The 27,924-nt window shown below is 34.3% G+C and overlaps 1 protein-coding gene across 1 annotated transcript in view; it reads right to left on the bottom strand.

The window, feature by feature from the left end:
- Positions 1-27,924, bottom strand: part of KCNH7 (potassium voltage-gated channel subfamily H member 7) — a 467,687-nt gene that overhangs the window by 27,166 nt on the left and 412,597 nt on the right. The window contains exons 9-11 of the mRNA XM_054562728.1: positions 23,909-24,108; positions 6,146-6,398; positions 2,832-3,037 (exon numbers count right to left, since the gene is read on the bottom strand). Coding sequence (XP_054418703.1) covers positions 2,832-3,037; positions 6,146-6,398; positions 23,909-24,108 — 659 coding nt within the window. The remainder of the gene's footprint in view (positions 1-2,831; positions 3,038-6,145; positions 6,399-23,908; positions 24,109-27,924) is intronic.

Raw genomic sequence — 27,924 nt, forward strand, 5'->3', positions numbered from 1 at the left:
GTGGAATCTAATGAACAAAATAAACTAACAAACAAAACAGAAACAGACTCATAGACAGAGAACAGACTGACTGCTGTCAACAGGGAGAGGTGTTGAGGAGCTGGGTGAAAAAGGTAAAGAAAGCAAAAAACCCGAAGCAAACTCATATACACAGACAACAAGATGGTGATTACCAGAGAGAAAGGGAGGTGGAGGAGTTAAAAGAGGGTCAAGAGGGCATAAACAATGATGGGAGGAAACTTGAGGAGGGGTGGTGAACACATAATATGATATACAGATGATGTTTTATAGAACTGAACGCCAGAACCCTATATAATTTTATTAGCAAATGTCGGCACAATGCAGTCAATAAAAAACACAAAAAATAAAGTTCACAACAATAAATATAATGTTGAATTCAATAAACCCTATGCTTTGAACCCTTTATTTTTCTCCCCATTTCTCCTTCCTCACTTCTCTTGTTCACCCAGAAAAAAAAAGTCTTATAAATGAAAAGGGAAACTCCTAAATAAAAACAAAAGGAAACTCCTGTTTTCTTTATTCGGTCATTGTCTAAATTTTATATGTAAAGAAGTTACCTGTGGTAGATATTTGTTTTTTTTCAAAGCAAAATCAGAATAAGTTTGATAACATTAAACTGGGATTTGATAAAGTGCTAAAGTAAAACCATTATTAAAAAAACACTATTGATAGTTTGAGCATCTACCATCTAAGTATTTTTTTAACTTTTCAGAGGTTTGAAATGAATTAGCTGAGCTGAGCTGGTGTTTCACATACATTGGTGACCTTAAAAGTCAAACTAAAAAATTTTTGCACAGCAAAGGAAATCATCAACAAAATGGAAAGACAACATACTGAATGGGAAAATATATTTGTTAATGATACATTCTATAAGGGGTTAATATCCAAAATTTATTTAAAAAACTCATACAACTCAACATTAAATAAATAAACAACTCAATTAAAAATGGGAAGAAGGCCTTAAAGACATTTCTCCAAGAAGACATACAGATGGCTAAGTGACATGAAAAGATGCTCAATGCCACTCATCATCAGAGAAATGCAAATTAAAACCACAATAAGATATTATCTCACATTTCTCAGAGTGACTATCATCAATAAATCAAGAAACAACAAAGGTTGGTGAGGATGTGAAGAAAATGGAACCCTCATGCACTGTTGGTGGGATTGCAAATTGGTATAGCTGCTATGGAGAACAGAATGGAGGTTCCTCAAAAAACTAAAAATAAAACTACCGTATGACCCAGCAGTTATACTTTTGGGTGTATGTTTGAAGAAATCTAAAACACTAATGCAAAGAGATATATGCCCCCCTATGTTCACTGTAGAGTTGTTTACAATAGGCAAGATATGGAAGCAACTCAAGTGTCCATCAATGTACAAATGGATAAAGAAGTGGAGGTACATATACACAATAGAATATTACTTAGCCATAAAAAATAATAAAATCTTATTATTTGCAATAACATGGATTGACCTAGAGGGTATTATGCTAGTGAAATAAGTAAGTCAGAGAAAGATAAATACCATATGATTTCACTTATATATGGATATAAAGAACAAAATACACAAACAGAAATAGACTCACAGATACATAAAACAACTAAGGGTTGCTAGATAAGAGGCAGGTTGAGTACTCCAGTGAAAATGGTGAGGGGATTAAGAAGTTCAAAATAGTCACAGGGAGGTAAAGTACAGCATAGCAAATATAGTCAATAATATTATAATAACTATATATGATGCCAGGTGGGTACCAGGATTAGCAGGAGGATCGCTTTGCAGATTGTGTAATTGTCTACCTGAAAGTAACATAAAATAATACTGGATATAAACTGTAATTAAAAATAAAATAAATTTTTAAAGTTTTGAAGTTTCTCACAGTACCTGGGAATGAGTGTAACTGTAGGAAGAACTAAATCTACCACCTTTTACCTAACTATTGACTTGAGCATCTGTTTTTCCAGAGAGTATATAGTTAGCATTAAAATAACATGGACAAGTTTCAAAAGTCCAACAGTTAATATCTGACAATAAAAAAGTATTTAGAATTGAAGCTGGGACTATAGGGTTTTGGGGGAGAGGATGGAGGAATAATCTAGTAATAAATAGTGGGCTGCAGCATAAATTCTGTATTCTTAAAATAATGGTAGATCATAAGGATATATTTTCACAGTGGAGGAGAGTGAGGAATATAAGGGCTATACTTTCAAAATGCATTCTAGGTTAAATTGTATGTAGAATCATTTAATGTATTTTTATTATACCATATGTTATTTGTTCTGTAGCAATAGTTTTAACTCAGGTATAAGCCTGATTAACTTTTACCTTTGCGATTTGGAATTATGTTAAATATGGACCTAAACTAGAGTAAGTTTAATTATTTTATTATTATTAAAAATACATTGCTAACTAATGTATGTGTAAAGAATAGCTAAAAGAATATTTTCACATCTGTGTAAGATAAACTTGTTTAGGGGATATTCAATAGTTTAGAATCACCAATGTCTAACAAATAGTTGACATATCCAATATAAGCCAAGGCTATTTTAAAATCAAGTATATCACCTAAGAGTTCTTAAAATGTCAACTTTAATTGATGTACTTAAAGTTATTTAACATATTTCAAAGAAATTAGAATTAATTCCCTATAATTTAGAAATTTTAATATTAAGTTTGCTTTTTCTTCCAGATACTCAGAATTGGCAAAATTTTGCTACAATATTTTGCTTGACCTTTCAGGGGTATTTGGACAATCTGAGAATAAAATAAAATGTCAAAATACAAGAAATAAGCAAACGGTTAACATATACCTTTGCGCTCTCATGCCTTAGGTTGAAAGTCAGCTCCAAGTTTGTGAGAAAGTGATCAGAAAACTCAGGATACATATCCAAAACCTCCAACAAATCTTCCCTCTGGATCTTATGCAAGTCACAGTATGTGAGAGCTCTTACATCGGCATTAGACTTTCCGGGTTTGGCATAAAGATGAACCATTTCTCCAAATATATCATTTTTCCCTAAAAACAAGAAAAAAGAAAAGGAAATAAAGAAATCTGAATGTAATGCTTTGTTTTTCCTGAAAGTAGATAAGAACATTGACTAATTTCTGAACTACAAATTTCAAATGTAAAACCCTCTGGCCAACAGACTCTTGAGTAGCAGAATACCTCAATCATGTTTGCTTGTTGAGTGGAATTTGCCCTTAGCGCACTGGTCCTAATATTATTCCTATTATTTTCTTGTTTTTCTTTTTTTGCTAAACAACTAGAATGCAGCAAACAATGCTTTAGTTGGCTATGCCCCACACTACTAAAAAAACTTCTTGCCATATAGTAGGTGTGGTCTAACTTTGTCAATCTGGAAACAGGAGAAAGGCTGTGACGATTCAGATTCATGAACTTTCTATCTCAGGGTGGTCTCTGCAGGACACGCTGAGCATGGGGTTGTGCTGTAACACGCTCAACACTTAGAGGATGAGGGGTACAATTTGAACATACCCTGTTTCCTTTAGTAAGCACTATTGGATTTGCCTTTCATGAATTTGTCCAATTGTTTAATAAATCTAGTTATATTTTCTCAGCATATGTAGTCATGCTTTTTTACCACATGGCCTTGATTCTAAAAGTTTGTCCTCACGTTCTTGCCAAGGCTGGAGTTATTTCAGTGTCTGGATTCTGATAGGCCTTCTCCATCCCCTCAGTCTGGCCACATGCCACCAGCTTTTCCAGGCCTTGTTGAATGGTGAGGGTGATGACAATAACAATGACAAGAAATGCTCATTGAGGACTAAGTAGGTGCCAGGCACTGTGTTAAATGCTTAGGTGCATAATTTCATTTAATACCCCATATAACGTCATGAAGGAATTAATAATTATTATCTAAATTTTGTTAATATGGAAAGAGGATTAAAGAGTTAAACTGATTAAGTCAAGGTCACCTTAGTTGGAGGAGAGTAATCTGGTTAAATCCCATGCATTCTGACTCCAGTCAAAATCTTTACACACTTCTTATGTTCAATTTTCCCCCAATATTTTCCCTGAATGTCATGGCCACTTAGATTTTTCTGTCTCTGAATGTCATGACATTTAAAAATTGTACCTGTGAAATATGGACTTAATAACTACCAATAGATCATTGATTATACAACTTTTAAAGATCCTCACTGGCACTATAAAATAATACTTTCTTATATATATCCTGAAGCTTCTTTTCATATTTGGAAAAACACTCCTTGGATCTGGTAATATTATTTAGTTAGACAAGTTCTACTTGTCTATATACCCAACCATGGAAACTATCTAAGACTTTAAAACACTAAAATTCTAACTAATCAAAAAAAATGCTGTAATGTTCTTATCATTTTTTTAAAAGATTTTATTTATTTATTTATTTTATTATTTATTTATTTTTAAAGATAAAGGGGGAGGGAGGGAGAAAGAGAGGGAGAGAAACATCAATGTGTGGTTGCATTTCACATGCCCCCTGCTGGGGACCTTGTCTGTGCCCTGACTGGGAATCTAACTGGTGACCCTTTGGTTCGCAGGCAGGCGCTCAATCCACTGAGCCACACCAGCAAGGGTTTATCTTAAAAATGAATTTTTGGGAGAAATTGGATACCATATCTTTATAATAAAAATTGATATTAGAGTAAATACATTAAGTGAATGCTTGCATTTAAAAATAGAATTAATCATAATTTGTGAGGATTTCAGTTGTAGATTTAAATGAAATAGAGAAAAGAAAATCTCTTTACTTTTTTTACAGTTTTGACATTTCAGTAAAGGTGTTATCAAAGAAAATCCCTGAATTAAATTCAGCATGGGCTTTGCATTTTAATTAGCTTACATGACTAAATGAGCAAAGAGTAAGCCAGTCAACATGTACACCTTAACTATACTCTAAGATTACTATTTTCTAAAGCAAGAAGACATGCTACTTTTCTGTAGAAACTAACTGTGGCTGATTTAAAGATTAGGAATGCAATGAAGCATGCCCCTTCTCTGCAATATCCCAGAGCAAACTGTCAAAGGCCAAATCTGGTGAAAATCCAACTTTATTGTGTGGTTCCTAAGTGATTTAGAATGTTTTTATTTATGTCTGCTTATTGTACTGTAAACCAAATTGTGCATCTTGTCAATTTTGGGGAAAAAATTAAAGCTGTTATTATGGTAAAGTTATCAAAACACATAGAAATCACTCAAATATCTCCATTCATGCATTGGGTCCTATGAAATTCCATACTCTGGTTCTGCACAGAAAAGAACAGACAACATCCTTGTCTTTTTGGATGTTAACATCAATGAAGGAAAATCATTGAATTATAAGCTTGTTACTTAAACAGACCTACACTTAATCCACAGGAAAAAAAAGTGCAAATGATTGCAAACATGGAGGGGTGCGGGTGGGTGTTGCTATGGGCAGTCTGAGGTTTAAACCTACTGGCTCAGGAGTAGGAGAGAACTGACCTTCTTTTCAGCAACCTACCGTTCTAATATTCCACAGAAACCTTACAAGTTCTCCCGGACTAACTTTACTTTTGAAGAGACAAGTTGGACAGATAATTAACACTCTTTTGTACCCAAACCAGTTTATTATTAATTATAATATCCTCACTGCAAATTCATAGCTTTATATTATAAAAACAATGACTCAGATAATTCTGTTTGATGGTACGTAACGGGTAAAAGTGCATGGCAAATAGATGAAATTTGTCAAAATATAAACCCGGTTCAAGGTAGGGCATTGGCACATGCTAGCCAGTACACTTACAATATGTACATCTTATTTAAGGTGTTAAGGAATCAAGCATGACTCCAAAATCTTCTAAGAGGAAAATACTGACTATTTTCATATATTGGGCCTCCAATATTTAAGGAGCTTCCAAAGACAGAAGAGTGTCATGGAACAGTTTACACATCAGAGAAAACATGAGAGTCAAGAAAACATATTTTCTGAGAGCTTAATTTGATTTGAATTGAGTTTAAATAAAGTTTTAAAATTACCCATTAGTCTTAAATCGTACTTATAAATAAATAAATAGATCACTCTTTTTTTCCCCCTTTTTAAATTACACATTGCACCAGCTTGTAAGTGAATTTGTCACCCTCCAGTTCTAAAACACTCACCCAGGATAGCTACCACAATGTCATCTTTGAGGATTTCAATGGAGCCTCTGGATAAGAAATAAAGTGCAGTGAGGACATCCCCACAGTGAACCAGAGTGTCTCCTGGAGGTGCATGGGTGGTCTTGAACTTCATTGCCAAAGCTCTGAGGCAACCTTTACTTGCCCCCCGAAAGGCTTTGCAGTTTTGCAGCAAAGTCTGGTTGAGATGTAGACAAATGTCAGCTTGTAAACATTCTGGGAAACCCTTGAGGACCTGAGGAAAACAAGTAAAGAGTTTCATACTACAGCGCACAGGATACTTCCACCTGAAATAAAGTATATTTCTTGCTCACAGAACCGCAGGTGCTGTTAATTGTCACACATGAGCTCTTACAATACTTCTACCTTGCCTACCTTAATGAATTCTTGGTTTGCTAAACATGTTAGAATTTTAACTCAAATACTTGTTCTCTAAATTAACTGTAGGCATTCAGACTCAACACAAATGCTGTCTCATTAAAATGTAATGCCTACAACATTTCACACTGCTTCTCATTCTCTGCATTATGTTATTTAACATTATACTGTGCACAGATATAATACAATGTGACAATTAATAAGACATAATTAATGAAGGGTGGTACAATTAAAATGACAATTTTTTGAAGGGATCTCAAATCAATTTGGATTGCTATCTCTGGTATATGTGTCTTAGTTATAATTAGTAAAAGTAATGATCCTGAAATAGCCACTGTATTTGTAAATGTCATATACCAGAGAGTGCCCTCAGTTAATAGTACTCAGGATATTTATGCTTCGTATTATTAATCCTAAATATTGTGATTAGCACTGAAAATAGAGAAAGAGAAGGAGAACAGCAAACATACTTTAAAAGTATAGTTTAGTTTTCAGAATTGGAAATTGTGCAAGAATTTACAGTGCATATATAAAGCTTCTAACAGTGCTACTATTTTGACAGCCTATTCAGTGAGTAATTTAAAACTTGTAGAAAAGATTAAATAATAGTTTGTGACAAGTGCTACTCAATTTAAACGGAACACAATTTTATGTTATTTTATACAATTCCCAGTATTCAGTGGGAAAAGACACCCAACTCTTGCTTCTCTGTGTTTAGCTATTTTGAGTATCATACATAGATTTTAATTTTCATGTTGACTTTATTAGTAAAAATACATCCATTTAAATATATTTTGGAGGGTAAGAGGGAGGAGGCACTGTATAGTGCCTAATAATGCAATTTAAGGATTTCCTACCTTTTTGGGTTAACTTTGCTATTGCTGTCCAATATAGCTAAAAGTAACCATGAATTATTTGTATAGATAATTTAAATGTATTTGACCTGTAGAGGAACTTCAAATTAGATTATATTTGAGTTAACTTACAATTATTATTACTTTAAATATTAAAGCAGCCACAGGGATCCTGGTTCGGTAGGACAACTGTGTGATGCAGTTGGTCAGACTGACTGTGGTTACGATACAAAAGGACCGACGAGAGATCTGAAACACAACAACCACTATTTCCAATCTTGTCTCCTACGTTGCAGTCACCCACTGAAATGGGTCGAGAGTGCTTCAGAAGAAAACCCACAGAATATGAGTTTTGGTCATGAATTCGCCACAGGTTCATGCTTGTGCAAGTCACTTCATCTATCTGTGTTTCTTTGCCAGAGAATAAGAGCCTTTACAATACTGAAATTTGTCATAAGTTACCAATAGAATGCCAATTGTCAGACACTGCTCACCCAGCTCTGCACAGCTGTAGAAGTTCACACTTTATGCTGAAGTTTCTGTGTTATCTGGCTCAGACCTCAAAGAAATGAGCCTTCTTCCACCCACCTGAGTTCCTGGGGACTCACCTGAAATCTCTTTCCTTAACTGTAGCTTTCAGGCTTCTTCTACGTGACTGGACTCCTGACAGATTTTCTCCTTGGACTGAAGATTTCTTCAAAATGTAACTTGCCTAGTCTTTCCCCATTTCTGCAGACTCTTCTCTCACTGGGATCCAACAGCTCAGCTTCCTTCTCTCATGGAAACCACCCCTCTAAGTTACTGATCCTTTCTACCTGTTGAAACTGTCACTTTGGATTTCTTGGCAAGTGATGCCAGATCGGAGTTAAGCTAGGTTTGAACACTGTTTTATGAAGTGAGGTCCCTTTATTTGGGAGTGTTATAGTAGGGGAAAAACCCCCAGCTCACTGGCATATAATTTATTTTTCCTAGCTGAAGCCCACTGTTGTGGCATCAGCATAACTCTCAGATGTCCCCATACAAATAAAAATGTAAAGCACAGCTACCAAGAAATAAATTAGATATGCCTATTTTTCTCTTTAGATTGGGCTATAATAAAGTACAAAAGGCATTTTATATTTCACATATATAGGGGAGGTATTGCTTCCATTTCAGTAGCTGGAATGAGAATACTGAGCTTGTAGTGGCTATATCTGGCATTTTCATGAAAGTTCTCAGTTATACTATCTAAGTATAGCTGGAGTATGGAAGGAAGAATCATGCATGTGTATGTGTGCATGTGCATATGCATGCTTTCAGTTGAAAGATGCAGATGTGATACAGGTAGAGGAGATATTTTCTCTGAATGTGTTTTATGAGCTATGGAATCAGACAGGTATGAACTGAAGTTCTAGTTTTATCACTTTCTATTTGTGATTTTGGTCAATTTACTTTTCTAAAGACTCAGTTTATTCTACTGTAAAAATAATTAATAATATCTACTCGACAGAGTCATGCTCACAATTAAATGCAATAACATATGTAAGTCGTCCCATGCATTGTAAATGTTCAATAGACAGTCCACTTCTGATCCTTCCTTCCTTTCTTTTTCCCTCTCTCCCTCCCTCCCTCCCTTCCTTCACAAATATTTATTGTTCCTGAAGAACTGGTATGTTTTCTTAAGCTCGAAATTGAGAGACACAACATCCACTGTGTTATGTTCTTTTTTTCCTGGTGAATAAGAAATTTCCTGCTAAGGTTTGTGTTCCATTACCTCAACAGAGTTTAAAATTTTTGTGCTCCGTTGTCTCCACAGGGTTTTTCTTTATCTCTTCATCTCTCTAAATTTTGTTCCCTGTTTCTGACTTGTGTTAAATGCTTTGGCTTACTTGCACTTAGGTTTCATTGTGAGTTGTATTACAACTTTTTTGAAAGTAGGTAGTCAGTAAAATCAATTTGCAAGTATGTTCTTAGAATTCCAGTGTTAGAATCACTCACAAATACTGAAAAGGAACTTGGGAAAGTTTTTCAGCGTCGTTCTCTTCTCAAGTGTCCTTGTTAAATATTGCCATCTCCTAACAGTCGCTCTATTAGAAGTGACACCCATTGGAAAGAATGACCTCAAGTTGGAAGCACCACTTAATTCCATAGAGAAGCCTTTGAACAGGGAAACATTCATAAATCTTGGCATGACGGGCTTGTCTAGATTAAATAATCTCCCTATGGTATTAATCCTTACCTGATTTTCTTGTTAGTTACATAAATCACTCCAGTAAAACTCACTAGAAGTTAGTATTCTGTAACTAAATCTCTTACGTGTCTAGAACTTTGGATATCCCAAATAAGTTAGCAGCTTTGGAATCTGGGTTATGCCTCAGGAAAAGTACTTTTGAAAGGAGAGTTAAAAGAAACAGAGCTGCAGTGAGATAGAGGTAAAAGAACATTGAGAAAGAATGGGAAAAAAAGGAAGGTTTAAGTAAATATTATCTAAGGCACCCCATTCCATTGGTCCCAGCTGTGCGGCCTTTCTTTCTTCCTACCCATTGTACTTTTTTTGATGAGGTTTAGTTCTTCTGCTAAATTACCTGATTTGGAACTTCCTCAAGTAGTACTCAGATATTGGCATTTTACCATGTCAAGCAGATCAGGCTGCAAAGAGTAGCCATGTCAAGTACAAACCAGGACACAATCTGGTCTAACGACTGTTATAATCATGTCTACTACTGTCTACACAAGCTTCTTGTTTGTCACATTCTGAAATTCTGAGGGAACAAAGCATCTTTCACTGTGCATCTAGATCCATTGTTTTATTGACTGAGTCTGAGTCCAAAGACCTTGGAGCTGGAGCATTACCCAGAATCAGCTTCATGGCCTGCACTGGAAAAAGCAGTCCTTATTCTTTTAGCAAATATTTATTATCTACCTATATATCAGACACTGTGCTAGGTATGAGAGCACAAGAGTGAACAAAGCATACTGAAAATTTACCTGCCTTCAAGCCTTTCTCTAAATGTCCAGATTTTAAAAAAAGAAAGGTTTAACCAGAAGTTCCTACACGTGCCAACTTTGGGTATTTGTGATGTATGTTTATAATATAATAGCTGTTTAAATGAACCCTCGAGGTAACAGTTAAATTAAGGTGAGTGAAAACTTTCAATTTCACCTTTCTAATATTGACTGCTATGTGGGCAGATTTTTAAAAGTGTCTGAAGTATCAGAAAATTTTTTCAAGATTTATAAAAATCCCATGCCTTTATTATGAGTAGGTCACTTGAATATTTTATACATGTAAGGTTAATTTCTCTTTACTTGAATTTATGTAGATAAAATATTTAGGACTCTCACATGAATGAGACATTTGTTCTTTTACATGAGTATGAAATGTTTTCTGTGATTGTTAAATCAACTCCAAAGCTCAGAACCCAAAGTTTAAGGACATTCAAACAAGAATTAGCCAACAACTACAAAACAAGATAACATTATTAAATCAAAGTAAAACTATTTGCAGAAATCACACAAAAAGTAAAAATGGAGGTAATGAACTATTCCATAGCAAGCATTTAGCAAACATGATCAAACATTAATTCAAAAGCCTTTAACTTTATGTTAAACTTCCCTCAAGTGTACATATGCTGACAGGCTGACAAGGGGATACAATATTATTAATATTTGCAATTATGTTGTATATAAATTCAAATTTTCTCTAAACTGAGCAATAAATATAAAATTTAGAAGTGAATGGATGCTGAAGTTGTGAGTCTTGCAACTTCTGATTTGATATGCCTGTGCTCATCAAAATGACATTAGTTTAACTTTTTAATAAATAAATCTTTAAATTTAAACATATGTTTATGCTAATAAAACAATTATACCATCTATATTATATAATGGGGCTTAATTGAAAAAGAAGTTTGGCCCAGATCTATGATAGATTATAATTAGAGAAATGTATCTTGGGCTTCAGTCAGTGGATTCTGAGTAGAACACTATCATAATTAATAAAGGTTTTTCTTTTTTTTTATGTGACACTATTATATCACCCTTCAAGGTGAGGCTTGCTTTATATTAAATTTTACTCTGGGAATAGTTCTTTTATAATCATTTTTAATATGATTTTGTTTTTTCACAGTAACTAAATATCCTGTGGGTAAGAAAGGTGACTGACAGTCTCAAACCCATGATTCTCTTCTCCAACCAGCAGTTTAGGGTTTCTTGTTCCTATGAGATTAGTTTCCATGCTCCTGGCCCCACCTCCATGTGATTAAAGAAAGATAAAGGCTGCAGTAGAGAAACTTATTTCCTTATTCAAATTTTACCTGGAAGCTGACAGATAAGAGTTTCCAAAAGCAGTTAAATATTCACAATACAGTGTGGGGCAAAAGTAGGTTTACACAAGTTGTGAGTACACAAAACACAGAGTTTTTTCTTGTATTATAACTTATTAATTATTGTACTATTTTTTCATATGAACAACTGTAAACCAGTGGACAGCTATAGACCAAATCAGAGCACCAGCACCCTGTCCTTCCACAACTGATACTACCTGGGGGGTGGAGGTTTGTGGTCAATGGTCACAACCAATCCTTACAACTGGCCTGGGTAAATTCTTCCCATTAACCTGCCAACAGCAACCAAGGCTCAACTATATGAGAAGAGTGTACTCAGCCACACAAAGGGCACATCTTGAGTACGCAGCATGGGTGATAGGGGAGGCTATGACATGGACACCACAGGGGATGTACTGCATTAGGCCATGTCACAAAGTAGGGGAGTCATAACAGCTGTATGTAATACATAGAAAAAACACACAAAAAGGCTGCCAAAATGGAGAGATAAAGAAGCATGGCCCAAATAAAAGAACAGAACAAAACTCTAGAAGAACAACTAAACAAAATAGAGATAAGCAATATTTCAGATGTAGAGTTATAGCACTGGTTGTAAGAAAGCTCAAGGAACTTAGTAAGGGCCGCAACAGCATAAAAAAGATCCAGTGAGAAACAAAGGAAATAATAATTGAAATAAAGATCAATTTACAGGGAATCAGCAGTAGAGTGGATAAAGCCACAACTCAAATCAATGATTTGGAACATAAGGAAACAAAAAAACAACCAACCAGAACAGCAAGAAGAAAAAAGAATCCAAGAAAATGAGGATAGTATATGGAGCCTCTGGGACAACTTCAAGCATACCAACATTTGCGCCATAGGAGAAGAGGAAGTGCAATAAATTGAAAATCTATTTGAAAAAATAATGAAAGGAAACTTCCTTTCTTTTGTGAAGGAATAAACATATATGTCCAGGAAGCACAGAGAGTCCCTAACAAGATGGACACAAAGAGGCCCACACCAAGACACATCATAATCAAAATGTCAAAGGTATAATGTCATAATCATAATCAAAGACAAAGGTGAAGAGAGACTCTTAAAAGCAGCAAGAGAAAAGCAGAAAGTTACCCACAAGGGAGTTCCCATAAGACTGTCAGCTGATTTCTCAAAAGAAACTTTGCAGGCTAGAAGGTATTATCAAGGAATACTCAAGGTGATGAAAAGCAAAGACATACAGCCAAATTGCCCTATCCAGCAAAGATATCATTTAGAATTGAAGGGCAGATAAAGAGCTTCCCAGACAAGAAAAAAACTAAAGGAGCTCATCATCACCAAACCATTATTATATGAAATGTTAAAGGTCTTATTTAAGAAAAAGAAGATCAAAACTACTAACAATGGCAATAGAAACATATATATCAACAATTGAAGCTAAAAATACAAACTAAACAAAGAAGCAGAACAGAAACAGAATCATAGATGTGGAGAACGGTTTCATGGCAGCCAGATGGGAGGAGAGATTAGAGGACTAGGTGGAAAGATGAAGGGATTAAGAAGCACAAATTGGTAGTTACAGAATAGTCATGGGGATGCAAAGTACTGTATAAGGCATGGAGAAGCTGAAGAACTTCTGTGCATGACCCATGGGCATGAACAATGGTATGGGGATTGCCTGAGGAAGTGTGCGGTGCTGGGTGGAGGGGAGCAAAAAGGAAAATTGAGACAACTGTAATAGCATGATCAATAAAATATAATAAAAAAATAAAAAGACACAAATAAATGGAAGCATATACCATGCTCATGGATAGCAAGAATTAACATTGTTAAAATATCCATACTACCCAAAGCAATCTATAGATGCAATGCAATTCCTGTAAGAACTAGAAGAAATAATCCAAAAATTCATATGGAACTACAAAAGACCTGATAGCCACAGCAATCTTGAGAAAGAAGAACAAAGTTAGAAGTATCATGCTACTTAACATAAAAATACTAGGACCACAGGGTTTAAAGATGCTTTCTAACATTTAAAGAGCATATAATGGTAGACCGATATCATAAAATAGATGCAAATTTTAAATAATTTACTAGTCAATAAAAACAAAATATTAAAAACCCTACAACCAAGTAAGATTTGTTTAAAAAAAGCAATGATATTTAAAAGTATTAGTCTTAACAGTAAAGCTATTTTTATTGAAATCAGCTAGTACCATTCAAAATTGTTTGGACAATCTAGTGATATCTACTGGCTATGTTTCAGTATGGTGTATGTTGTAGACCGTTCTGACCTAAAATTATTACCAGGAAAGTGGCAAAGATATACTATAGGATATATGTAAATAATTTAGCACATCTCTGGGGTATTAACATGCACCATCTAAAGTGCTGGACCCTAAATAAGATAGATTCTAATCATATAGTTCCTAGACTAGGTATAAAATTCTGTTGGGTGTGGCACACTTGACCACTAGGAGCCAATGATACAAACAAAAAGAGGTTCTTTAGGAATATCTTGTAATGAAAGAGGTATGGACTATACATCTTTTGCATCCACACTCATCCCCATAGATAGCAATGTCTAAATCAAGAAAAACAAATAAGCATATGTAGTTTTCCTGAGTACTTCTGCCTAAGACTATATGATTAATAGGGATAGGTAAACTACTGTGCTTATTTTCACCCTTAAAAATGACTTAAACAATCAGACATATTGAGTGGAACATTTCCATTTCCATTTTAGATGTAAACTCCCAGGCCATTGGGAATGTCTCAGACAATTCTTACACACACACAAATATTGGACTTTTTTTGAGAAATTGTGGATGGTTTTATTCCATTAGGTTTGATAAATGCTGGGTTCCCCTAATATTAGAATTTAAATGGATGTAAAGTCGTATTTCCACAGAATATTTTAAAACTGATATCTTCCTCTAAATTTTTATTATTGGCTAAACCTGTGTTGAATGTCAAATGATCTTAAAATGAATTGACTTTGAATTACTCCTTTGCTCCTCTCACTTCAAAGGCAATGTTTGGAAACACATCACATTCCTCAGCAAAAGAAATTGCACCCTAGATTCCTGATGAAAAAGTGTCATTATTTTAAAGAGTTAAAAAACAATTTGAGACATCATTTCCACCTTTATACTACTGTAAGAGGAACATTAATAAATAGAGAAACTGAAGCACAGAAGTGTGTTTATTGCTTCAGCATGATGTTCCTGAAATGACTGTTTTTCTTGTTTAAAGCCCCAAGCCATGCTGTCATTATTTTTCTTGGTTCAGGAACCACTAAAGATCAGATCCCACTGTTGTTGAACTCACTTTGCAAGGAAGCAGTGTGGTGCCACCTGTAAATATGTCTTTCTTGATAATGGTTGGAGACCAGGATGAAGTGACCATCATCATTTGTTGGACACGACTGAGCACATATCATATGTGACCTGACAATACCAGATGCTTGTCTTATGCTTGATATTATTCATGTCAGGGGGCTCTAGTTCGTATTGATTGTTCTCTGCAGTATTTTTGAGACTTTAGGGTAAATAGCCTTGGCAAAAAATAGAAAACACATGTGCTTTGCCCTTTTTAAAGCACCTGTTGTTAGGCACTGGCTAGAGTACGCAAGTGTATATGTTAATAGTAGATATCTTGCTAGAGCAAAATTTTAGCACCTATCTAGTTTCTGCAGAGCCAGACAGTCCCTATCAACTAATCAACATGAAGATGAAAATACCTTTTAAAGTGCATTGTAGATGACTATTATTTTAATTCAACTTCTAAATGATAACTAGGTATTTTTTACAGAAAACTAAAAGATGTCACCAGTCCTAAGGGTCATTATCATTTAAATGCAGGTTTTTGCTAGTCTCCATGCCCCCTTTCTAAATGCATGGATTTCCCTGTGGGGCCATTTGGACCTCAGTGTAGAGAGTGGGCATGTGTCTTCCAACTTAGGCAATATTTTCAATGCTTTTGGCAACTTGACTATTAATATTGAACCTATGCTTTTTTGTTAGAATATTACTGGCCAAACCATAAATATGAATTAAATTGTACAGGCTGACCTATGCAAAGATAGTATTATGTTGCTGATATCTTTAGAAGTGAGTGATTTTATTTTCTGAAGAATTCTTAGAGAAACAGTCCTTGCCCAGTGGTGGAGTAGTCAGATATGAAGGCACCACATTTTAAATCATTTTATTTATAGACAATCAAGATGACAGAGGAGTGAGTAGAAGTCACACTGACTTCCTCCCAGGACCAATCTGGAATAACAACTAAACTGTGGAGAAATCACCTGGAACAAACAACTGAACAATAGTGAGACAGGAGCCTTATAACCTCAGACAGACAGAAGAATCAGCTTTATCACAGCCTGTCTGGTAAGGAGTGTGGTAGAGACTTGAGAAGGCGGGCGGGGCATCCATGGGCGGCAGCACCAGATGGATATTGAAAAGGCCAGTTGGATTCCCCTGAGATGAGCAGGGTCTAAACCATAAGCAGGGATCCCCAGCCTACAGCACCAGAGCCCAAAAAGTACAGATAATAGCCAGCTGCAAAAAGCGGTAGGGTTGCTCTCTGCCAGAGACAGGTGGCTGGAGACACAAAGAGCCATTTAAAGGGCCAACACATAAATTTTTATTTGCAGCCACTTACCCTGGTCTCAGGATAGGGCAGGGGCAGAGTGGGCTGGAGACATCTGAGGAGAGACTAGGGAAGGAGGCTTTGGGGAGAGAACTGAGAAAATGGCCAGTGGGATCTTGGTGCTGACTCATCCTCCATATGGCAGTTGCCATCTTGCTCAAACAGACCACTCGTCTAAGCAGCAAGCAGCGTAAGAGGACCCAATAGCCCTGCCCTGAAGAGGGACTCTGCCCCGCCCTTGTAGTGTCTATGCCAGTCTGCTGAGGGTAGAGTGACTAGATTAACTGAAGAAGACAGCCACAAACAGTAGATTCCTGGAAGTCTCAAACAGACTGCCAAAGGTCAGACAGAGTCAACATGTGACATCATCAGAGGCCGATCCAGAAAGAAAAAACAGGGCCTCCTACCATAGAAGTTCACACCACAAAGTCAGTAAATCAAGACAGATCAATTTAAGAAGCAGAAGCAAAAAAGAAGAGTCTCACAAATAGTGGGAAGGCAAAGAAACACCCCCCCGCCCAGTTGAAGGGAAAGGAGGAATCTCCACAAAGAGAACTAAATGAAAGAGAAGCAAGTAAACTATCAGATATTGAGTTTCAAACAACGGTTCTAAAGAAGTCAATGAGCCCAGTGAGCTCAGAGAGAGTTACAAAAAACTACAGGGAAACTACGAGAAACTTACTGCAAACTATATCAGCATGAAAAAGGGACATAGAAATTATCAATAAGACACACTAGGAAATGAAGAATACAATTTCTGAATTGAAGAACACAGTAGAAGGAATCAAAAGCAGGCTAGATGAAGCTGAGGATCAAATCATCGAGCTGGAGGACAAGGTAGAAAAAAGCTCCCAGAAAGAGCAAGAAAATGAAAAAAGACTCAAAAAGAATGAAGAGGCATTTAGGGAAATGCAGGACAACCTGAAACATAATAATATCCATATAATAGGAATACCAGAAAGAGAAGAAGAGGAGCAAGGGATAGAGAACCTGTTTGAAAAAAGTAATGATGGAAAACTTCCCTAATTTGAGGAGATAAAGAGTCACACAAGTCCAGGAAGCACAGAGGGTCCCATTAATAGGAACCCAATGAGGTCCATTCCAAGACACATCATCATTAAAATGGCAAATATCAAAGACAAACAGAGAATTCTAAAGCAAGCAAGGGAGAAAGAGGTAGTAACATATAAGGGAGCCCCAATATGGCTAGCACCTGACTTCTCAACAGAAACACTACAAGCCAGAAGGGAATAGCAAGAAATATTCCAAGTCATGAAAAGCAAAGGCCTGCAACCAAGACTGCCCTACCCAGCAAGGCTCTCAATTAAAATGGAAGGCAAAATAAGAGTTTTCCCAGACAAAAGAAGGCTAAAAGAATACACCTCCACCAAACCAGCATTGCAAAATATGCTAAAGGGACCGCTTTAAGAAGATGAAGAAAAAGAGTCTATGAATACCCAGTTCCTTTCACAGTCACCGATAGTTGATATTACCAATACTTTTTAATACTTATTAATCTGATTGTGAAAATGATGTGTTATTTTAGTTGTTACTTTACAATTTGTTGAAACTAAACCTGTTTTTGTATATTTTTTTGCCTATTTCTATTATTTTTAAAAAGCTTTAAATAACTTTTTGGTATTCTTTATCCATTTTTTGATTAAATGTTTGTAGATTTTTTTCCCTAAAAAACACTAAACAACTATTAACCCTTTTTTAGATGTGTTGCAAATACTTTCCTGTTCTATTACTTGTCCTTTAACTTTTTTATATGTATTTTACTATATAGTTTTAAATGTTTAACATAGTCATATTGTCAATATTTTACTTTATAGCTTCTGGATTTGAATATTTTACTTCAGGGTAAGAAAAATATTATTTTGTATTTTCTCCTAAAACTCCTTCAATTTTACATATTGCTTTTTAACTCACCTGAATATTTTTTGTATAATATGTGAAATAGGGCTCTATATTTGTTTTATTTCAAGTAATATTTGTCCATGCACCTTATTTGTTGAATAAGCCTTGTTTTCCCCATTGATTTGAAATATCAATTTAATCATATATTACATTGTTAGAGAGATACATATGTTTGTTTCTAGAGTGCTCATTTTATTTCATTGATCTACTTCATTATTTCTGTACAGGTGTCATATTTTAATTGCTGGGACTTCATAATGGATTTAAATTTTTAAATATTTTATAATGGATTTTGAAATTTAAAAAGTAAAAAAATAAGATCAATCTGCATTAAAAAAAAAGGAAGAAAGAAAGAAGGAACTCCTACCTTTTGCAACAACATGGATGGAACTGGAGAATATTAAGCTAAGTGAAATAAGCCAGTCGGTGAAGGACAAATACCATATGATCTCACCTATAACTGGAATCTATGCCACAAAATGAACCACAGGCATAGAATCACGGAGCAGACGGAAAGTGACCAGAGGGGATGGGGAAGGAGGACAATGGTGGAAAGAAGGAGAAGGGACAAGTCAAAGAACATGTACGAATGACCCATGGACAACAGAACATGGACACTGACTGTGGGAGAGGGGGGCAGGGTGGGCTGGGTAGAGGAGGGCAAAGGGGGAAAAATTGAGACAATTGTAATAGAATAAACATAATTTAAAAATAAAAAAATCAATTTATTTATAGTTCTATGACTAATCAAAGTTTTTTATTGATGGTATTTATCAACTTCAGTATGTCAAAAAATCATTAGAAAAAGATAATGTGCAATTAAAAATAATGTGCTGAAAATAAGCTGTGCCATTTCGTAAATCTTGCTTTATTTTTTTGATGGGATTCAATGTTACAAAGATTGTTTCTTTACCTGAGTTGCTGAACTGAACTAAAAGAGCTTGTCATTACATTTCACTGTGGTCTATCAAAACAGTCCATGAAAGAATGTGAACATTTGGCACACGTGAAGTCATTTAAATAAGCATAGAGAATAGTAGCAACAACATTTTTAAAGTAGTAGAGTTAGAGTGTGGATGCACATATAAGTGCTAATAGGTAGGAAGGAGTAGGTGTGTGCTAATAGGAAGTAGTAGTTGTAAGTAGTAATTAGTTGAGGTCGATAGTTAGAGTTAGCAGAGGCTACACGGACAGATTAACAGAGGAGCTGGAAAAGAGTCATGGAAGGAAAGGAAATCAAATTTTCATGAAAATGCTCCTAAGAAGTCGTACCAGGCCCAAGAATTAAAAATTTCTATTAAACAATATACAATTCTTTATTATTTTCTTTTCCATTTTGATTGGTTTTGTTTGTCGGGCCCATTATAAATGCCTGCTTTGTCACCCACAGCTCTGTTGTGGTCCGAGGCATTTTTAGCCTATTAGGTCTACTCTTCATTGACACCCCTGACCATTCTTCCTTCTTCAACTCTGTCCCTATCTTACACCTCTTCCTTTCTGAGGAATTAATTTAATCTCTGCTAGACCAAGAAGACAGGGTCCTGTAGTGGAAGGGGCATGGAGTTTTCTCCTTTACTCCTCAAAGCCAAAGCCTTCCCTATTTCTCTTTTCCATCCAGCCTGCCTTTCAGAAGCCTTGCTTATCTGCCTTGCTGAAGAATTTACTCTCCTTCCTAGGTTCTTATTCCAACTCCTTCTACATCTGATGCTCAAAATTATCTCCATTAATGTCAAGGCCAAACAAACAAATAAACAAAAACTACAAAACAAAAACAAAATGCAACTCAATTGTTCTTCTTTTTTCATTAAGTAGATTAAAGTTCTTTCTGGGGTACCTGCCTTAATTCTGCATTTTACTCTCCAATATATGTGCTTCTATTCCTGTTCTTGTCTTTACTGGAAATGATCCTCTTTGGTTCTCTGACATCAACAATTTTACTACTTAGTCCAGTGGTTTCTGAATAATATGAAGCAGGTCTTCCATAGGGAGACTAAGAGGTCCATTACAGGGAGTCAGAGAGTGGGCAGCAGATAACTTGGAATCTCTGTCCTCAAGCAGAAAAAATCTCCCATAATACCTGTTTTACACATTTAGCATATTTGAGTTGTGCTGCTTTAAAAATATTTGAAAATGATAAATTTAATGAAATTTCAGAGAGGTTAAGTGACTTGTCCAAGATTAGTGGCACATTGAGGAGGTGTTTTTAGGTAAGGAGTAAAATTTGTCATTAAATGTTCTCAAAGGCTTTCTTTCATGCCAATGTAATATTAAAATATGGAGTAATTTCTGTAGTAATTGATTATTTCTCTACAACTAGAATGATTTATAGACAATGGTATTTGGGTCCCTTCTCCAATCAGACCAGGCCCTAGTGTGTGAAATGAAGATACTTGCTGCCACTCAGACGTGTAAGGTGATTTTAAGGTGTTGGCAGTATTGTCACTAAAATCTATGTTGGATAATGTCAGAAAGTTTCAGATTGGGTTAAAAGACAGTGTTGACTTAGGGAAATTCCCTGAGATGTCTGTCATCCAATCCTGAGAAAGAACTGGTATCTCCCTCTTCTTTATTAGTCAGATTTCTGGTAGTTAGAAGGGAAAAGGTTTTCCAGAATTTATCTAAAGACATTTTTGACATAATTTTTACTATTCCTAACCCTGACATCAGATGCAAAAGAACACTTTCCTTCCACCAGTTTCATTAACCTGATTATTTTCTTTTTTGCAATCTGAACTATTTTGTTCAACTGAAAGGGAGCTCAGAATGGTTTTGGTTCTGGAAACTTCTGGTAATAGATGTTTCACGAAAAACCAAAAGATGCAGGAAGTAAGGAATATGGCTGCAGAGTTTAGATCACTTCTTTCCTATGTTTTGTGATCTATCAAGGAATCAAATGTTTTGGGTTATGAAAAATAATTTTAGGTCAATTAACATGTGTAACTGGATATCTTGAACCTCATTTTGGACATGGCTGAAGAGCAAAAATGACCTGAAATGTTTCATGAGAAATTATATTTAAGGTTATACTTAAATTAAATAAGATGGAATGCTAATGTAAAATACAATAATTAGATGTACTTTTATGTATCACAATACATTAATTTAAATTGCTTTAAATTATTATTAAATTACTGTTTAATAAACAATTAACTGATAAGACACAGAGATTTTAACAATGTGTTTTTGGAGGTAAAAAAATCCATTCAGATTTTTTTTTTTACTTCTCAGTAGTCTGAGTACAGTTGCTTTTCTCTAATCCACTCCGTTTTGCACATCGTGTTTAATTAGCAAGCATCTTCTATTTGCTGAGTTTTGAGTTATCTTGCACTTTGATTTTTTACTCACTTTGCGGTCACAAGATGAGGAATGTAGACACTGTGTACAAACAAAAAGTTCGTGCAAAGTCAAGCTCTCAAAACCACATGCAAGACTCAGTGGCACATGGTTTAGAGCTCACACACTTCAGGATCATGTAATACAGGCATGCAGATGAGAGGGAAGAAAGGTACCTACATTATGAAAATAGAGGATGGTGAAAAAGAATGACATTTTCTTTATGACAATTATCTAATGCAAACCGTATACCCATAACCTTTTCCAGAATGGAGCAAGGGGCAGAAAAGTGACTTTGTGTGGGTAGGGGGAAACTGTTTATACATATATTATTAGAGGTCAAGTCATTATTAAAGTTAAGGAATTCTATTCTGCACTTGGCCTCTTCCAGGTAACCTCTCCCAATTTCTTGCTTTGTATTTCCTCTTCTACATCATGCAAAAAAGATCAGAACTAACATTGGAAATCATTTAACAAGCTCTAAACCTGACAGATAACAAGGGTGTTCTCCACAATTTACACGAGAATTAAATTGGATATAAATACCTCCTGTTCTTACCGGTGGGTGTTGTGATTCCATGTGTTAAGGTGTGAAGCAGACAGGAAAGAGATAAATCTTTCATAAGTACATTGTAAATAGGCAAGTGGTATATAAACCATATTTATAGGTAATAGAGTCAAACAATGAAAGGTAAATAGTTGTCACAAAATAGACTTTATCACAAAATATGGTCACAAAACTAGAGTTATATGGAGAGGGGAGGTACAATAAATAGTTGTTTTATTACTGTTATTGAAATAATCTTGCAGTATAAAACAACAAAATTGAGTGACACGTGTGTTGATCAAAAATTCTTGACACTGCTTCGGTCAACCCAACATTAGAGAATCCTTAATAGTTTCTGAATGATGATGACTTTGTTTAACAATAATATATAAAAGCAATCAATTTATAGGTGTTTTCTGTGAGATTAAAGCATTATCCTTGTGAGATCAATTTATCACATATATTTTCACAAGGAACTGTGGGATATAACTTATGAAGTATATAACATATTTAGAAATAACTTATGAAGTCCATTTATGGTTTTGTATAAAATGTGCTGAGTAGCTCTTTAAATTAAAATTTTTATAATGACATATCCTTACTTCTAAGTCAGATAAATCACATATGATAAGATAAATTTATCCCTATAAAATAGGTCTTTCAAATTGGGCAATGTTTGCAATGATCTCTGCACCTGGACTGCTAATTTTGAACCTTTGCTTTTTTTATTAGAATATTGTTAGTCAAATGAAAAGTGTCAATCTAAATTGTACAAGTTCACTTATGCAAAATTTGTATTATACTGTTGATGTCATTGTATGTGAGGGGTTTTATTTTCTTAATATTCTTAGAAATAAGTCCTTGCCCAGTGGAGGAATAGCTATGTGGGAAGGCACCATATTTTTAATCTTTTTAAAAATAGATATAAGACATTGCATAGAATTTAAATTTGTTACATGATTTATCTCAAGCAATCAGTTTCTTTAAGCCAAACAGCAAAGTCAAAGAAATCTATGCAATTTTTCTAATAATAAAAAAAACTATATAGGCCACAGTGATGTGACTACTAATTGTGTTGGTTTTTGAGCATTGTTAGAGGAAGAAATAATTATAAAAAGTGATTGTTGATGTTGAATATGCTTAACAGTTATGAAGGAATCCACATTTTCCCTTTGAAAGGAAAGATACATTAAAATAGATACAGTAAAAGGGCACATAGTTAATTTTTTGAAACACAGAAAAGTTTTCCATACCATAAACATGAAACTTCCTATCGTAAAGTGTTTATGATATATTTAAGCTCCCTAACCTCTTCCACAAATTCTCAAAATGTCTTATTTTTTTCAAAGATTGTTAACCTTGGATCTCTGTTTGGGGTCATTGTGGTTATCACTGTTACTTGCAAAATCTTAATGCAAATGGGTCCAACTATTTTGTGGGGGGGGTGCTGGTAACTAGGTCATGTGGTGAAAACCCAAGTCCCAGCTTAACAATGCTCTCTCTAACCAGAAGTGGGAACTCTACTGCACACAGTTATATCAGTTTGCATCATGTTATAATGCCTTTGCCACACAGTATAACTAGAATATAGCATCATGCAATGCCATGAATTGAGAATGAGAGGCTATCTCCAGGGGAGAAAATAAATATCTGAGAGAGGAAAACAAAAGCAAGGGATTCAAAGCTGGCGAGACTGGCTTTTCCATTTTGGCTGTAGCTAAAATGCCTATGGTACTTCCTTTTTGGAAACAGAAATACATACCATGTTCATGTCAATGCCATTGGTGTAAGTCCACGCATGTTGGAAATATTCTTCAAGTCGTTGCCTCAGAGGATTGGGAATTTGGTGAAAACGAATGAACTCTTTTACTCGCAGCATCTGCATGTGGTACCTGGCAGTTCCCGAGTATAGTCTTTGGATAATTGCAGATACATTTCCAAAAATGCTTGCATACATTAGTGCTAAATTGGATAAAAAACAAAGTTATGGGGGAAGATTGCACTTGGGCATATTATACCTTGTCAGAATCTCAAGTATGTTGATTTTTGGTTATCTCAATCCGAGTATGAGAATTTACCATTGGCCCATTGAGAAAAAAAAGTTAAGCCAATACAGTTGTAAATTTTATAATTTTGATGATAGATCTAGAAGGGAATAGTATCTAAATTCACCATGGAGTCTAAATTAAAGTAAAAATTCAGATTGTTTACAATATCAACTTGTAACCTGGAGTGCTGATTAGAGATAAAATGCATTTAGTATATTTTGTTTGTAATGTAATAGGAAGGTATGTCATGGAGTTACCATAGATATGTTTTCTGGAACTGGAGTTAAAATGTTAATTTTAAAATTGTCACATCTCTGTTTCTTATCCTCAAACCTAAATTTAAAATTGTTTTAATAATCTACCATAAATCTTAAGATTATTTTGAGTACTTTGGATTTGCTAAGGAATGAAACATTGTTTGAAAGAATTCATATTTTCCTGAGTATTTGTATATAATTTTTAATGTATTAAAACTCATTTTACAGTATTTTTGCATGAGAAATATATCTCTAGCTTAGAATATGAGAATATTATTTTATTTTCATAGGGAAAAATAAACTGCATCTTTGTTATTTCACCTAAGGAAAGAAAAAAATTTCTACACAGCTCTTTCTCTAATTTGCATTCCATTACAGATAATCCTAAAAGGTACTCTCTACAGAAAGTCACATCATGATACATGGTCTCTACCTTTATCTTTGGATATGTGTCAGAACATTAGAGAGAAGGTAATATATGTTTATGGCACTGGAACTGCAATATACCGAGCAGATGGGGAAAAAAATAACAGTTTGAAGTGTTTGATTCAGCTATACTCAGCCAACACATTTTTTTTCCCAACACATGTTATAAAACATTATATCTATAAACCATGTAATCATTTTTAAAGTAGATTTTGGGTAAGCGCAAGGTGTTTTAAAATGACCTTTTAGGTCATTTGCTTTCTTTTCCATCTCATCTTTGTCTTTTGGTTAATGTGTTCCTTACCTACCACAGGTGTCCTTAACTAAGAGAATGTGTTAGAGGAAAGGGTGGCCCTTTGCTTTTGTCTATTTAAAACGATGAAAGTTGGGGCCATCTGTAGTGAGGCTGAATCAGTCTGTGTGAAAGACAATATGTCTAGTAAGGTAGACAAACTCTTTAGGCTGTGTCTTCCACATGGGTGAGGGGGGTGGGGATACCATGAGACTAACTTTAGTAAATGAATAGTTAATTAAGAAGGCAATTAGTGATACTTGCCTGAAAATGATTCCAAAGTACCTATCCTATGCTCAGGAAATAGTACAGATTAAATTCACTTGATTTAATTAGAGGGCACATAATCAATGCTAGTTATTTCACATAATCCACATAATTACATGAAGAGTCATGAAAAACATTGTTATTTCATATTTAATAAATACTGTGGTTTTTATATCCATATTACTATAAAATGAAACAAAACATAGTTTGGGTCATAAACAGGTATTTCCATGCATCGACAAGATGGTAAAATATAGATTGTAAGTACGTAGTTGAAAACACGAATGACCTGTATTTCTCTTAAGAAATTCTATGCTGATGGTTGTTTAAATTATAATAAAGGCATACTTTTTTCTATTTTTTTAGAAAGCAGGTAAAGCTAAAGACTCTCAGCAAGAGAGAAACACAAAATGACTATATTCTGTACACATTTAGTTAATGCCTATCATTTGGCATAAAATATGAGTCAAAAGCACGTTGGAGTACTATTTACAAGGCATTTTTTCCTAACTCACTCTTCTATTTAGTTTTCCTTAATAAGGAATCCCTATTTCATCAAAATGACTTATTTTAGGTTTAGATATTATAGGGGAAAAAAGCACTTATCTAATCCTTCAGCATACTACACCCCAAAACTGATAGGTTAACCAGGCTAATGAATTTAGTTGGCCACCGGGTATTCAGCTGAAACGTGCTAAAAGAACAAGTACACTTGCACTCCTACAAATTATACAAACTTAAAAAAATTGTAAACTTAAAAGTTTTATTGATATATAATTTACATATAATAAAATTAATCTCTTTTAAGTGGATAGTTCAGTTAGTTTTGACAAATGCAAACACAGTTGATACATAACACATTTCCATTACTCCAAAATATTGCCTGTGTCTCTTTGCTTGTTTGCCTACTCATTTCAGACCCTAGACAATCACTGGGGTCCTTTATGTCATTAAAGTTTAATTTCCATTTTCTGAAATTTCATATAAATAGAATCAAAATGTCCATGTTAATTTTACTCAACATTGTTTTTGAATTTCATTTTGTTATATGTATCAGTAATTTATTCTTTTTTTAAATCACTGAGTAGATTTGGATGATATGGCTATACTACTATTTTTCTCTTCTGTAGGTAGAAATCTCACTGTTTCTAGGTTTCGGCTATTAAGAATAAAATTGCCATGATCATTTGTGTACAAATATTTGTTTTGGCATACAATTTCATTTCCCTTTTAAAAACCTAAAAGTGGAATTGCTAAGTTGTATGTTTAACTTTAGAGGAAACTGCTAAACTATTTTCCAAAATTGTTATATTACACTCTGCCCAACAATATATGAGAATATCAGTGGTTTCACCATCTTTCCAATTTTTGTATTATCATTCTTTCATTTGAACCATTGTAGTGGGTACATAATATCTCATTAGGGTTTTAATTTGCATTTCCCTGATAATAACATTGTTTCAGGTATGTACTAGCCTTTCATATATCTTCATTTGTAAAATGTTTGTATAAATCTTTTGTTCATTTTTAAATCGATGTGCTTTCTCATTATAGAGTTGTAAGAATTCTTTATATATTCAGGACACAAGTCTGTTTCTATATTTAAGTACCAAGAATTTTTTTTTTTTACTTTATTACTTGCTTGTTCCTTAAGAGTGTCCTTAGTTGAAGTTACTAATTTCAAATTTATTAATTTTTAATTTATGGCTCAGGATTTTTTCTTGTTTCAGTTTGAGTAATTTTTATTATTCAAATGATTTATCTGTCTTATCAAAACATATTTTTATCATAATATAATTCATTATATTATTACCCTAATGTTTTTAAAATTTGTAATAATCTCTTTTTTCTCATATAAGACATTAATAACTTATAACTTCTCTCTCTTCATTTTAACTGGTGGTTTATCAATTTTATTGACTTTTTAAAAAGAGTCAGATTTTACTTCCATTAATTTATTGTTTGTTTCATATTTTAATATTTTTGCTTTTATTTTTCTTTACTACCACTAATATTAGGCTTTACTTGCTTGTCTTTTACTAGCTTTTTAAGATAGAAACTTAGGTTTTTGATTTTAGAAATTTCTCTTTTTAATAAAAACATTTAAAGCTATAGATTGCATGCTGATCGCTGTTTTAGCTACCTCTTACAAATTGTGACGTTTTATTTTCATTTTAATTCGGTTCAAAATATTTTCTAGTTTTCCATGTGATTTTCCTGTGAATATTAGATTATTTGGAGTGTGTTACTTTATTTCCAAGTATTTGGGGATTTTCCAAATACCTATTATCCTTTGTTTTCTTTAATTTTTTCACTAATTTTTTTTTCTAATTTCTCCTGTGTTCAAAGACATACTCTGTAGAATTTAATACTTTTAAATATATTAATATTTCTTTTTAGGTCCAGAAAACAATCAATCTTGGTAACTTGTTTTACCATCCAGCATAGGGTCTTTCCTGAACAATGTTCTACATACACTGGAAAAGAA

The sequence above is a fragment of the Pteronotus mesoamericanus genome, unplaced genomic scaffold (assembly GCF_021234165.1).
Source record: "Pteronotus mesoamericanus isolate MK-2021 breed Mesoamerican mustached bat unplaced genomic scaffold, CSHL_Meso_final scaffold_651, whole genome shotgun sequence".
Classification (NCBI taxonomy): Eukaryota; Metazoa; Chordata; class Mammalia; order Chiroptera; family Mormoopidae; genus Pteronotus; species Pteronotus mesoamericanus.